The sequence below is a fragment of the Ambystoma mexicanum genome, chromosome 4p, assembly GCF_040938575.1.
Source record: "Ambystoma mexicanum isolate Mex_15411 chromosome 4p, UKY_AmexF1_1, whole genome shotgun sequence".
Taxonomy (NCBI): Eukaryota; Metazoa; Chordata; class Amphibia; order Caudata; family Ambystomatidae; genus Ambystoma; species Ambystoma mexicanum.
Genome location: NC_090927.1, coordinates 1287345959 through 1287361442, shown reverse-complemented (window position 1 = coordinate 1287361442; position 15484 = coordinate 1287345959). Strand labels below are relative to the sequence as shown.

At 45.0% G+C, this 15484-nt stretch overlaps 1 protein-coding gene across 1 annotated transcript in view; it reads right to left on the bottom strand.

Moving 5' to 3' along the window:
- Positions 1 to 15484, bottom strand: part of LYST (lysosomal trafficking regulator) — a 3942656-nt gene that overhangs the window by 3759568 nt on the left and 167604 nt on the right. Inside the window, exon 4 of the mRNA XM_069606985.1 lies at positions 1991 to 2081. Coding sequence (XP_069463086.1) covers positions 1991 to 2081 — 91 coding nt within the window. The remainder of the gene's footprint in view (positions 1 to 1990; positions 2082 to 15484) is intronic.

Here is a 15484-nt window from a genome sequence, read left to right as displayed (position 1 = left end):
AAGAGTTCTGTTAAACTTGCTTAAAAAGGTGAGGGTTTTGGGACTACAGGTAGAGTCGACCGCTGGAAGAAAAATCCAAAGAAACTGAAAGGAAGCACGCTGCAACCTCCTGGACCTTGAATTGCCCGGTGAAGCCCTGCTGCTGTGCTGACCTCCTTTTTCACCTCAACAGAGAAGCTCTGACGGAACGACTTCTCACCTTCGGTTAGTGAGACCAACTAAACCGAGACTAAATCCACTTTGGCACAATCCCCGACTTGCTGTCCCCCTCTGTTGCTGCAGAAAAGCAATGCCAGGGGTCGAGTGTCCACAACCGAGTGCAACCTCTGCCACAAAACGAATCCAGCCAAAAGCTCCAGAAGCAGGAAATGCCTCACCAGAGTCCCGGACCGAGAGAGCAAGGAAAGTCGAACCAGAGATTTGTTCTGCATCAGTGCTGTTTTGCGAAGTGCGGAAACCGCAAAGTGCCACTGAATCGAAGAGAGTCTGTAGCTGCCGACGACCTTCCCCAAGTACTGCTACAGAAGCCCTCCAGACGTTCTCACTCTTGTCGCCATGACCGAGGCTCAGGAACCAGGGTCTGCTTGGCTGTAGCAAGACGGAATCCAGCTGGACCACTTTTCTTTTAACCAGACATACTGTTTGGCTTGGGGGTACTTACCTTCTTGCCTCAAGTCGTGCTGCCTCACTTGAGATTTGCACTTTCGTAACTCTGAGTTGATTTCAACTCCCCTTGCACGGCCTTAACAGCTTGTGTATCTTCAGTGATTTCCTTTTGAACAATCTGACTTTGTGAAAGACTTTTTATCCAAGAAGTGCATCAGAACTATAGACTTTGTCCAAATGACTGACTGTCATGACTCCCTAAAGGCACTCTTCTAAATCCATTGACTTTGGCATTGTTTGTCCCTCCATAGGTTGTAGCTTGTTGAATACTATTACTGCCGGGAAAGGATTACCTAGATTTCGTGGGAGGATTCAGTTGTCCACGCCTTTTTAAGAACTTGTTCTAACCTTTTTATTTTCCTTAACCCTTCCTTTCTGCAACTCAGAGTCTACAAAGTATATTGGTGTGATATATAAATGCAAATACTATCCTTGTAATTGAAGTAATTTCAGTGTGTAAGAGAAATGTATTGAACATATCCAAAGAGTATCCACCAGCTTCATTGATTCTCAAAAGCATTTCCAAAGTTTGCATGAACTGCTACAAACAATTGCCTTTTTAAAGAATGATAATTTAAAACTGATGTTAAATAATTATTTATAACTGAAACCTCAATTCTAAGTGTTAATTGGCTACTTGTATTTACGGATTTCATTTGTACAGCTCTACAGCTCACATGTACCCCTTTTGAGATAGGCCTGGCTGCTCAGTCACACTACCAACTTGTATAGTACAGACCTATACCAAAAGGTGGGTTACCCAATACCAAGCAGACAAAGCTTGTGTAGTCTCACACAGTGTGATTGCACAAATTCTTACCCAACACAGTGGTGATTAATGTGTGTTTTCCTATAAAACAAAGCATGCAGTAATTCAGCAGGGCCCATAATCGAGCAAGTGCTAAAAACTGGCAGTCATTTCAAATGTCAGTTTTCACAGTCATCACCAAACACTTGTTTTTATCTTGCCGAGTTTGTTTTAATGCATTTTTTCAAAGGGGTACGCCCATCCACCGTGGTTCCCTATCCTTTCACACCTATCCCCTTCCCTCTATTCCTCAGGGTCTTCTTCTCTTTTGTGTAGCTCTCCATCTCAACTCTACACATTCGAGTTTTGCCATTGGTCAAAGTTTGTTAAACCTGTAGGCATCTCAAAATAAGCATTGTCACAAATAAGTTGATCTTCGATCACAGAAAAGAAAGGGAAGAAGTTAAGCACTCCAGTATTGAGTTATGCCCACCAGAGAACAGATTAGATAAAATGAATTGACAAGTAGACTTAAATAATTGAAAAAAAACAGTTTTGAATGATTCAAAGACTTACCCTTTGCCTTTTCTTCTTTGACAGGTATTTTCCATACAAGGGGCAAAAGAGACAAAAGGAGAGCAAGTAGCTCTTCTCGGCACGTCAAATCCTATGTTGAAAAAGTAAAAAGCATTTATGCAAATAAGAGCAAGAAAATATATAAACTTATGAACATTTCACATGTTCTTTCATAGGTTTCAATAAAACATTAGAAACTATAACAAATGCTCACATCTGTATCCCTCTGCTCCAGCCGTTAACCTTCCTCCCAAAAAACATTTAAAGAAAAATATGTCAAGCTACAAATTTTAACATCAGCACATTAAACTAGTTCGGCAAATAAACAGGCAGCATAGATGTATGACCTCCTTTAGAACACTTAATTTTCTAGGCAAAACAGAAACTTAGTTCCACAGCAACCACACTACGCAGGTGGATGCCTTATTGCTTCTTGGTTATAACATCCATGCGAGTAACAGAAAAAGAAAATTGCAGGTATGATCGCCTTCACCTCCCCCACTACAACTCCACTATAAGGAGTCCTACAGTTGTTACCTTTAAGAGTTTATTGTGTAAATGTACATCTCACAATTATCTACAGTCCAAGAGGTGACTTTACCCTGGTCAGATCGCCACCTATAATGCTCTACTTCAATCAGACCGGGAAAAAACATTTCCGTCCACCATACACCCCTGGTTCAAGAGTTTCTCCTGGTAAATCAAATGAAGAGTCTTCACAGCAACATGTGCTGAAACCTTCAAGCCTCCAACCGCCCTCAAAGCCATTCCACACATCCTGCTCTCAAACATGTAGAAAGCACGCTAGATAGCCAGACTCCCACCTATCCGGAAGAAAAATAAACCACAAACTCTACTCTGATCCTGCACTTGCCCTTCTGAAGAGAAACAAAAAGAATTGAAATACGTTCCTCAAAATAAGCTTCCTGCTGCCTAGTAACAGTCCCCACTTGAGAGATCATCATGGGATCATGAAGTGGAAGAAAAGTAACTTCCTTCCACCAGGTTTGCTTACGTTTTTTGAAACTGTAAAGAGATTAAGTCATGGGCATGGCCTGCAGCATACGTCCCGAGAGAGCTCCAGCCTGTTTTCCCTCGAGAATATATTAACTTTTCCACTCTGTCGCAAAAATCTCACTGTCTCTTCGGAGGTGCTTTTTCTGCACCAAGGCAGCAGTCTAGTCACGCATGACTGTCCTATTCTACACCTCCTTCATGGGGTACCAGATCTCCTGATCACCCTTGGTCTGGAAAAATGTGGTTAACAATATATTATCCTGTTATAATGTTATATGTGGCTTGGAGGGAGCATTGTGATGTCACCATGAATGTTCCTGGGTCACGTAGAGCGTTTCTATGAGGTTCTGATGCTAGTCAGTGTTCGTTTTTTTACTTTTGTGTGGATTCTGTGATTAGCCAGTTGGTGGGTGCCAGAGCTTTCTGCTGGCTGCACTGACTGAGCTGGGGGTACATTTACTTAATAGCTTGTAAAATAAAGACAAAACTTACTCAGCTGCGTCTCTGCATCATCATCTCAACATCATCCAAGGGACCCCCAGCAGAGAGAAATTGCTGCTCCGCTACGTGCGTTGCAGCGGCCCACGAAGGACAAGTTGCAGACATTTGATACCTCCACTGCCATCCACTGATAGTAAGTGCTCCCCAAACCCCCCCTGCGCACTATATCGAAAAGCCCAGCGATAGACGGTTTCCCTGCCCGCCCAGGCAGCCGACGTAACCTGGATGCAGCTGCAGAGCGAAGAGAGTCTCTCTGTCTGCCGGCGGCGCTTACCGTGTGTGTTACTGTAGAGCCCCACTCACTCTGATCCAAGCACTACCGCGGTGGTAGGGTGGAAGATAACTGGGCAGTGGAAATCAAAGCATAGACACAACGCAGAGAACCGTGAAAAGTGAAGTTCCAGTGGCAGCAGCTTGGAATAGAGGCACAAGGGATCATATGCAAAGCGATAATCCAGAGGCATAACGCAGACACCCGTGATAAGTGAAGCTCCAGTGGCAGAAGCTTCGAGTAGAGGCAGAAGGGACCATATGCAAAGCAGCCACACTTTTAGAATCTGTGCAGCAAAGTGAAAGAGAAGAAGAAAGCGACCAGAGTTAGTCACCCATCCAAGAGTCTGTGAGGTGGGAGAGAGTGGAGCGACACATCAAGACAAGTGTGAAATAATACTGTGACAGTGGGCATCCAATGCTATGAAAACTCTTTGTGTACAGCAGTGAGGTAGAATAGCCATGCCGGGTGTAGCGGGCCCACCCATGTTTATGCCCACACCAGGCCCAGTTAAGATATTGTGGGCTCAATAGAGAAAAAGCTTAATGCACTATATTAAGGCGGTTGGTGGCAATTCATACTCGAATGACAGGAAGGTAGCCTTGCTAATGCATTTCCTAGGTTACGAAGGGAAAAGGATTTTCGAGACGCTACCACAACTGTCCGGTGATGGGGGAGGCGATTCAGCAAACGAATTTGAAGATAGCCCTCCTCAAATTGGACCTACACTTCAACCCTAAAACTAGTACGATTCTGGAATGCTTCAACTTCTGAATGCAAATGCAGGAACAAGGAGTGTCTGTGGAAGAGTATGTCACTGCTCTCCGCCACCTAGCATTATCGTTTAAATTCCAAGGGTCCTTCGATGAACACATAAGGGATCAAGTTAAGACCCATTGTAGTTCGAATAAAATTTGTGAGCAACTGTGGTTGAGGGATGAGCCCACCCGTGACAAAGTGTTAGACATAGCTAGGCGAGTGGAACACTTGTTGGCTTGTGTAGCAATACTAACAAGGAAAGAGCGCAATGAGGCAAAGGAGTTGAAGACGGAAGTATTGAATGTGGGCGAGTCTAGAAACTGGAAGAAAAACAAGGACAGACAAGCCTTCCAGGGATCGGTGGAGCAGACAACGAAGAAACCAGAAGGGAGAGAGAAGATAGGAAAGACTGTCTTTTCGGTGTGCTAGTAGCAGTCATTTCACAACATTGGTGGCGTGCCCTGGGAGGAGGGCCACATGTTCGAAGTGTAAGAGAAAGGGGCATTTTGCGAACTGCTGTAAGAACTATCAGTCTGAGCAGTTCAATCAGAGGAGAGTGCTCTACGTTAGGGAAGAAGGTGAACAAAGGTCATCGGACGAGGAAGAGACAGTACCTGTGCATAATATTACTGGTAATACTATAAATGTTGTATGGAATGGAGAGGACGGGGATAGATGTGAGCATCCGTATGCATGTGTGAATGTGAAATGAAGTATGGATGATGGCTGATTCAGGGTCTAAGATTAACCTGATATCAAGGGAGGTTTTTGAAAGGTGTGAAGGGAGATGCCTGGAATTTACTAACTCCAGACATTAATCCTGGGGGATATAACCAGGACAAAATAGAGTTGTTAGGGTACCGCATGGGAAAATTTGAGTTTAAAGGTCGCCACTGTGAAGGGAAAATATACGTGCCAAAGAGGGGCTCACATTGTTGGGATGAAGAGATCAAAGGAATTTGAAGATACGCTTCGATCCCAATGAGGTTGATCAAGTGTTACAGGTGGCTTGTAGACCAGTGGAAGCACATCCTAGTGTTTCCAAGAAGTTTGTTGGGAAGATAAAGGGGATCCAACGCCAAATAATTTTGAGAAAAGGTAGTATACCAGTTGTTGCCAAGTTGAGGTTGGTTTCGTTGGCCTTAAGGGATGGAGTTAAGAAGGAATTGGATAAGTTACTCCAGATGGGTATCGTTGAAAAGGCAGAGGGAGTGGATTGGACTTCACCCGTGGTAGTAGTAAAAAAGGGATTGGCTGAGTTGAGACTAGATTTACGCGTGCTAAACAAATGTGTGTTGGTTGACCGACATCCGCTCCCGAATATGGGAGCAATGCTAGCGTGGGTTGGGCGTGGAAAGGTATTTTCAAAACTGGATATGGCTTCGGCTTACCATCAGGGAGATTTAGAGAAAGGGTGTCGGAAGCTTACCACGTTCATTACACATGAAGGGGTTTTTCAGTTTAGGAGGATGCCATTCGGTTTGGTGTCTGCTTCATCAGTATTTCAAAAACTGATGGACAGACTGTTCAAGGCAGTGAAGGGCGTCTTTGGTTTTCAAGACGATGTGCTGGTGTGTGGCAAGTCAGTGGAGGAGCATGATGAGGTATTGGATACTGTGTTAATGATATTTGAGGAGAACGGAATTACACAGAGGAACAATGTACATTTAGGGTGTCCAAAGTAGTGTATTTGGGTCATGAAATATCTAGAGAAGAGTGAAACCAAAGGAGAGTTTGGTGGGTGCTAGAAAGGAAGTGAGAACTCCTACAAACAAGGCAGAGTTGAGGTCCTTTCTAGGAATGACAGAGTTTTATCAAACGTTTGTAGAAAAATATGCGGCCAAGGTCATTGAATTGAGGAAGATGTTGAAAAAGGTTACTGAAATTTTATCGAGTGAGCAGTGTGAACGAGAGTTTGTGAGAATAAAAAGGGAGATGGATCTAGTGCGCCCTTTGGGTTGTTATGACACTAGGGGAACCAGCATTATTAAAGTGGATGCGAGTGACAGAGGTGTTGGCGCGGTGCTTTCACAGGTTTGCGAGAATGGGAGTAGTGAGATAATTGCTCATGCATCACGAGGATTGAGAGGGGCAGAAATTAGGTATTCCATTTCGGAGAAGGAAGCATTAGCGGGCTGTGGAGGGATTCAAGAACTTTGTATGGGGGACAGATATTATTCAAATGGACCATAGACCTCTTAAAGTAATTTTTTAGAGTAAAGCATTAGACAAAGTCTCGAGGAGGGTGGCTGCATGGGTCACCAGGATACAATGTCATTGTTTAGAATTGAGGTGATCCCTGGAAGGGACAACGTTTTGGTGGATAGTTGATCAAGATTGAAGGTAACGACAAGTGATGAGGTTAAAAACATGGATATGGAGATGGTATTTTCAAATACTGAGGGCATTGTGTCTAAGGAAGAGTGGCTAGAGGAGACAAACAAAGATGAGGTGATGGTTCGAGTGATTACATATGTAGTATCGGCTGTTTGGCCTAAGAATTTGTTTGTTGGAAGGGGAGAAGCCATTTTGGGAGGTGAGGGATGAATTGAGTGTGGTTGATGGTGTGTTATTCAGATGGGAGCGTGCAGTGGTTCCAGGGGGCATTCAAAATAAAGTGATTGATTTCGCTCATTGTGGTCACATAGGGATTACAAAAACCAAAGGAGTGCTGAGATACAATTATTGGTGGCCAGGATTTGATAAATATATTGAGAGGAGATTAAATGAATGTTCTTTATGTATCAAATCTGGTAAGGGAGAGGAGGCGAGGAAGCAACCATTGGTAGAAGTGGATGTTCCTGTGGCTGTATGGAGTGATCTGGCCATGGATATATTAGGCCCGGTGGATCTTGGCTACGGCAGAGGAAAATTTATTGTGCTTATTGTGGACTTATTCTCTAGGTGTACTGGGAGAAATTTCAGGAGAAAGCATGGTTGATGTACTTTAGGAAGTGTTTGTGAGGGAAGGTGTGCTGGAAAGCGTTCGTACGGATAATGGTACACAATTAACTGGAGGGTGTTTTGTTAGGTATCTGCGGGAAGGGAATGTGGTGTGAAACATAAGAGATCTGCGTTATACCATCCAGGGACCAATGGAATGGTGGAAAGAATGAATAGGTGTGTGATGGAGACCATACGTATGGCCCAAGAGGGCGTTTATGATAAAAAGGTGGCCATCCAGAATAGACTTGTTGCGCTCACCTGGCTCCCACAGGGGCGTCGATCTGAACTGGAAACCTGCGGTCTCCACCAATGTGACACGTAGTGCCGAGATGACGGACTGGACTGGCCCACCTAGCTTCGTTTGATTGGCCCGTAGGAATATTCTTCTGCAAATGTAGAAAGGGAATTAACCACCCGTGGAGTTGAGCATAAATCCCCCCCACCCCCGCTGTTCTCCCCACTGATCACCTTTGATGTCCCCTCTTACAGTCTCACCTGATGGTTTGGAATGATATGCTCTCCATCCTGCATTGAGCGCAGGGGCGCGTAGATAACCAGTTGCTTCACTGGCTCGAACGAATTGGCGAGTTCCAGAACAATATTGACTCTGAGATTTCTGGCAAGACGCCGCAAGTATGTAGTTCGTAAGAGTTCAAATGTCTGACTTTCACTCTTGTCCGATTCCTTGCAGGTTGCAGCTTGACCCTAGCGAAGAGTTCCTCGTGGCAACCGGTTATATTCAGGTAAGGATTTGTATTATCCAACTCAGTTCGATAAAATAATGTCAGTATATAACCTGTTGCTTTCTCCCTTATTCAGGCGCTGAGAGAAAGTATGAAGTCTCGGGGAATAATGCCTCCGGCGGTAAAATCAGGTAAGTCTATTGTGGTGAGGTGGTTTCCCCTCGTTAGTCCTTTTGTTCCACCCTGCTGTCCTTTTGTTTCCCCTTAGGGGCCGGGGTACGGCGAGGATGCAGTGGAGGCTGCGCCGACCCGTGAAGAGGAATAGTACCCCCGGTGGTAAAATCAGGTAAGTCTATGGGGGTAACTAATATTGCCTCTGTTTATTCCCTTGGCTCACCTTGCTGTTCTTGTGTTCCCCTTAGGTGCCGGAGTGCGGCAGGAACATGCAGAAGGATGCGGTGGATAGTGAAGATGCTGCGAAGGCCGGTGAGTTCAGCGCGGCGCTGCAGCAGGCGAGGCGACGTGCATAGGCGTGGTGGATCGGGAATTCAGGTAAGGATCAAAGGTATTGCTCTTGTTCCAACCTTTTCTCCTTCTTTCTCCCTTTTTCCTAGGATCTCCAGACTCGAGGCGGGCGTGGCAGAAGACTGGATGCAGGCTTGCAGGCACGGTGAGCGTTACGCTGCTGGATGCAGAATAACGCGAAGCGTGTGCTGCTCTTCGGGCGTGGTTTAAATAGCCTCCAAAGTAGTCCCAGGTAAGTATTCCTCCCCAGCCCCACCATAGTAAAAAAAAAATAGTCCCTAGGAAAAGTAGTCCCTTCCAAGCCTCTTCTGGTTTGTAGCTCTTGCAGCATGGTCTGCATCAGGTAAGTTTTAATCTATGAGCCTGGCGCCAGGACTGACTCTCCATATGAGCCTGGTGCCATAGACGCCATGACTGCACCCAAATAGCCCCTAGCAGGGGTTGTTGGGCTTGCTTGGAATAACTTGATGCCTGCTTCCGGGGTTGCTCGACTTGGTCTGGGTCCCCGGGGTAGGCATCATGACAAGACTGTGGGCTTTGCGCATGTCTCTGCATTCAACCACTGGGTTGTGCCCTTTTGAATTGATGAGGTGTCGCAAGCCCAACACTGTAGTCAGTCCAACGTGTTTGGGTAAGAGCAGAGAATCTGATGTGGTCGTGGATGGGGTGAGAAAAAGGTTGAGGAAGAAAACGGAGGAGTGAGTTATGCGAGAGAACCTGAGGACGGGGAAGAAGGAGTTGAGTCGAATGTGGTGATTTGGTAAGGATTAAAAAAGGTGTTGTCAGGAGGAAAGGTGACTCCTTGTATTCTGATCAGTGGTCGAAGTGTGGGAAAAGAAGTAGTGGAACTATGTTCCCTACTGACCTGCACGGCTGCCCACAGATCCCATCGCCGCGCCCCCTCCCATGCACAATAAAACCCCCAAAAACACATGTCCCGGTTCTTTAAGGAAACGTCCTGTGTAGTGCACTGAAAGTGCAAGTTCCAACGTCTTCCTACACTTTTATTTTAAAACGAAACCGTTCCGGAACGGTTTCTTTTTAAAATAAAAGTATAGGAACGGTAAAACTTAATTAAAAGAAGTAGAGGAGCATCGCTCCCGACCGCCCCTGCTCACTTCGACCACTGATTCTGATCCTGTGAGGATAGTTGCAGAGTTGAAAGGAGCAGTTCGGGCATCTGGTGGTCAGGTGTGGAATAAAAACAGAAATACGGTAGTGAAGAGGGGTGTTATATGATTGAATGTAGCTGTGTGATGGTGTGTGTTTGTGTGTGTAAAAGGAAGGAGATGTGTTATAAAGTGGCTTGGAGGGAGCATTGTGATGTCACCATGAATGTTCCTGGGTCATGTAGAGTGTTGCCATGATGAGGTTCAGATACTAGTCGGTGTTCGTCGTTTACTTTTGTGTGGATTCTGTGATTCACCAGTTGGAGGGTGCCAGAGCTTTCTGCTGGCTGCACGGACTGAGCTGGGGTTCATTTACAGACTAGCTTATAAAATAAAGACTAAACTTACTCACCTGCGTCATCATCTCAACATATCCATTGTAGGCTAACAACAATTCCTGGTCATCACTACCCAGATCTCTGATATGGGCCCAGTATTAATCTCCCAACACTGCCCGGCCACCAATGCCAATCGCTTGAAAGCAGGGTCCATTCTGCAGGACCTCTAAACTCCAAATGTCCACCCAGGACTCTTTGCCACTCCACAGTGACGACAACTACAGAGAATAAGGGACATGCCGCACTGCACACAGGTGGTTCTGGCCTTTTTAATCCACCACTGCACTCTTGAAGCTACACTTCGCTCCATCAATCGTCTGCTGCCTCTACAGGGGTCTTCCTTCCAGATCACTACCTCTGTTGTACCTGGATCTCCTCTCATTCCATTCCCTACCGGGCTTCCTTGATCCTCCACACTGGCTGAGGCATTAAGGGAGTGACATGCCCGCTTAATACACCTGATGTAACCAATTCACTCTTGACACCTCCCTCAGCCCTAGTGACCACCCAATGCCTCTCCAAAGCAATCTGGATAGCTGTTCCTGCTGTGCATGACAATTCCTCCTATTAGCACAGGGATGGTGGTGGGGGTCCTTGACGAGTGGGCAAACCCAGCTCAGTGGTTTTTGTGGCACAAAACTTTTACATGTTTTGGGAAGATTTCTAGGAGGAGTTTCAAAATGTGTTTAGTTATGAAGTTAATTCCAAACGCTATGAAACGATATATATGCTTTGGCCATGTGGGCTCCCGATTGAGTCGTCATTCTCTGCTGCCTTCTGCCACATGGGTCCTTCAGGGTCTTCAGTTTTTCCCTTGCCTGCCTAATGTTGGCCCATACGGTCTGCCCATTTCCTGTCTTCGCTTGACACACAAGCTCCCTCCTTACCAAGGCACACAGGAGCTCCATCTAGAGACCTCTAGCCTGATCTACAGTATACACTCCCATCTTAATACCTGGACACCCAGGCAGTTCCATTGATTTGTTTCTACCCTGATGGCTACCAACAGATATCCAGCCATTCACCCAATCCTCACCTCGCAAACTATGTCCTCTCATCCCATTAGTAAATCCGCAAGCAAACTCTAGATAGGTACCAAGAGTGGAAGTCTGCAAATCCTGATGGAGGACAAAATGTGATACCTTCAGACAATTAACTCAATTCAGGGAAGCAGCATAATCGATTATGCCCTCACTGACTTCCCCCCCTATGAAGTCAATGGGCAGATTGTCAAAGAGCCATCACCACTCTCAGATAATTGCCAACTAGTTTTATACATACCAAAAGCCATGGGCAGCCAAGCAAGAACACCCCCCTTCAAAGAAACTTCACTCCCTCCCTATATTTCACTGGATAGAAGAGAGTAAAGACACAATCTCTGCTCACCAATCCAACGAACTAGTAAATATGACCAGCACCTTCCATAATAAAACTTATAACCAGACAACAGGCTACACCAACCAAACTGCTTTAGACATGAATAGAATACTAATACAGGCAGCAGCAGACTCCCTCAAATTACAAAATCTCAAAAAACACATCAAAACACAACCAACTGGATAAAAAGTTTGGAAAGACCAAAGCAAAAACTTAGAAACCCGTCTAACCTAAAACACAGGGACCCAGTGAACCATGAACTTCGGTCAAAACATCTATGCACACACAGGGACTATAAAGCAATTAATACAATAAGAGAAATGCAAGCAAACTAGATCAGATAGAGACTACAATCGACAGACACTCCTTCTGCAAACTCTGGGGTAAGCTTAAAACAAATTTAAAAAAACAAGCTCTAGCTATTAAAAGGCCAGGAGGATAGCTCAGCTTGTCTCCGGAGGATAGCTCAGGGGCAACGTGCTCGCCTTGGAAGCAAGACGGCACGGAGCAATGGAGGTTCTATCCTCTGGTCCGCGCTTAGAAACGTCTGGGTAGTAAGTGTGTTATAAATAACATTATTTCATATCATACCAAATATGAACAGGCTTATTTAGAAACCTATCAAAAGACATTCGCACCGAAGGCCATAAATATGGCCAGAAAAGAATGCTGACAAAGCTAAATCTACTGGAGGTAGTTGTTAAAGATCTCAAAACTCCATAGACAAGCCCATAACAATCGAATTAAAAGAAGGTAACCAAACATGTAACTGAAATCCTGCCGCAAGATAAAATACTAAAATAGATGTTCAAGCATAACTCATACGAAATCCAAAAAGCACTAGAGAAACTATTCAATACTCTCCAAACTGGGCCCTTTCAAGACACTTGGTCTGAAAGGTTCATCACTCTCATCTATAAAGATGGCGATGCCATGGGCCCAACCAACTACAAGGGCAGGGTACAAAAAGGAAAGTTGCAAGCTAGCAAGCCATGCAAAGTCACTTCCCACCTCAATGCTATACATAAACACACCACACCATTTCTTACTCACCAAGAGTCAAATATCACTAGCCAAAAGCTAATGGTGATTTCAATTTGTGCAAACCATTATGTAGTCTCATGAACAAAATATTGATTAGGAAGTTCAGTCATTTGTAACATCTTACTTAAGAGTTAATTAGGATTTGTGCTCAAACACTGAACCACAGACCAAAGATCTTGCTGTCCTTCATCAGCAAATCAGTAGTGAACAAACAGGCAGAACATATTTGCTTGATTTATAGATTTCCAAAAACTTTTGATTCAATCTAGCGTGGTTTAAAGACAGAAGTGCAGCAATATTTCATGTGTTGGTACCTCAGTTTTCTAATGGAATGCGTCAATCGATCCTCCCAGATTGGGTAGATGAGGTGTAGTGTTTTAACTGTTGTTGGAACACATTTTGAGGTTCTGAATATGGATGATATTTTGGAGATTTTTACACTCTATTCATCTTCGCTGACATTATTTCATTAAAATATATTTTAGGTTATTGGCTCCTTGGTTTTGGTAGCAAATGTCTTTCTTGCTACTAAGGCCCTCTGTTATGCCAAGCTAATATTACTCAGTCACTGTTTGGTTTGATGTACCGGATAACCACGATTTAGCTAAATTATCTGAGATAATTCTTTGTAATGATCTATTATCCAATAACCTATCTCCCTTCACTGCTTGGGTCAGTACCTCGACCATCTTCTTTTGCAAGGTCATGGGATCACATATCTAGATTACTTTCCTGTCTTGTGGTCTGATCACGGTTAGGCTTTTTGCTTTAAGTCAAACTCCAACCTCAAGATCGCTGTTAAGCAGAAAACTTGACCTAATCTTGATCTCTGGTCAATCCCTTACGTCGACCTTGAACACTCTTGACTCGGTTAAAGAAATGTGATCAATTTTATTTTAAAATGTTTTTATTGGCATTTGGCATTTACGGTTATACTTCGAACCATTACAATCATGGTTTATGTCAATGCATGAATTACAAATCACTTATGCCATATAAGGTATGGATAACATTAAACAACAAACAAAACACACAAAAAGAAAAAAAAAAGAACAAAACAAGTAACAGTGGTAACAGTGACTGTCCTTTAAGCTCTGAGTTGTTGTAATCCTTGTTTCCGTAGTCGAACCCCAGTCTCTACTCCATTGGGCTCTGACTGGTCTTCGTGGTACACGGGGGGGGGGGGGGAGGAGTGTGTGTAGGATGGATGCTACAGTGCGTGGATTAGGCCGTTGTGCAAGTTGTGGGGGGTTGATTCAGGGGGTTTATAGCTCGTCGAGAAGATCATGTCTCTCAGAAGGGTCTTCCAGGGCTCCAGTGTGGTGCTCGAGTCTTCCCCACCCCGGTTATTCCCTTCCTCCCATGCTCTAGTTTCTGCTGCCGTCCTTCTTTCCATCTCCCTGATCCAAGGTTCGTACCTGGGGCCTGCTGAGGATTTCCAGGCCATTGCGATCGTTCTTTTTGTAAGCACACATGCTATGTCCATTAGCTTCACCAAGTGCTTGATTTTGCTCAGCCTCGGGTAGGTGCCTAGGAGGCACTCTTTCGGTGTCCATTCATATACCTCTAGGCCAGCTTTCCTACAGGTCTGTTCGGCGGCGAACCATAGTTTCTGAGACTTAGGGCAAGTCCAAAACATGTGGATCATGTCAGCATGGGCATGTCGGGCTGACTCTGTCATTGAAGGTGGATACTCTATGTGGGGACATGTAGGTCCTATAGAGGACATTGAGTTGTATTAGCCTGAATCTAGCGTTCCTAGATATCTCCTTCGGGTATGCTAGGGCTCTCGACCATTCTCCCTCTGTAATTTCGGTCCCCAAGTCGGATTCCCATCTCTCTTTCAAACGTGTACTTCTTGGGTTAGGCCTGTCATTTATTTGGGTGTATAGCCTTGATGTTGGTTTCCAACCATCGCTAACTCCGTACATCTCCTGGATCAGGGCGTGTGTTTCAGGCTCCTCGGGCCACACATTCCATTTCTCCTTGGCGATAAATTTCACCTTTTGGTACCATAAGTAGTGGCTCGGGGTGAGCCCGTCATTCCCTTGCAGTGATTCGAAGTCTCTGAATTGCCCTTCATCGAACATATCTCCCCACGTGTAGATGCCAAAGTTCTCCCATCTCCTCATTGTTGGTAAGTCGCCGGGGACTTTACATACGTCTGCTAGAATGGGAATCTCGGGTGAGTACGGGTGCTGCAGTCCCAGCATAGAGCTAACCTTTTTCCATACCTGTCGACCCACCTGCACTATTATGGGCGGGTCAGAAGGCCCCATTTTGTTGTTCCATATTAGTTCTTTAGGATGTAGGGGTGAGGTTAGTTGGCAGAGAAGGTTCGTCTCGGCTGAGGGCTCATCGCTCAGCCATTTGGCGACATGTGTTAGTTGTGCCGCTAGATAGTATCTTTGGAAATCGGGTAGCTGGATACCTCCTGTGGAGTAGGGAAGTGCGAGGATGTTCAGTGTAAGCCTGTGCCTGGTTCGTCCCCAAAGAAAATCTCTGATCAAGGATTCCAGCTTCCTGAAGAAGGATGGGGGAATGTAGAATGTTATATTGGTGAAGTAATAGAGGAATCTAGGTAATATTATCATTTTAGATATTGCAGCTCTGCCCATCACCGAAAGCGGTAGTTTCGACCAAAATTTGACGGATCTTCGTACCCCCGATAATGCGGCTTCAGTGTTGCATTCGTGGGTGGAGATTGGTGTGTGCTTGATGGTGATGCCCAGGTAGCGGAAGGACTCTACTTGCCACTGAATCCCAATCTCAGGGAGTTCTTCTGTGCTCCTTCCCCTGAGGCCAGCCAGAGGGAAGGCGGATGATTTCTGCCGACTGAACTTTATGCCTGAGTATTTCGAAAA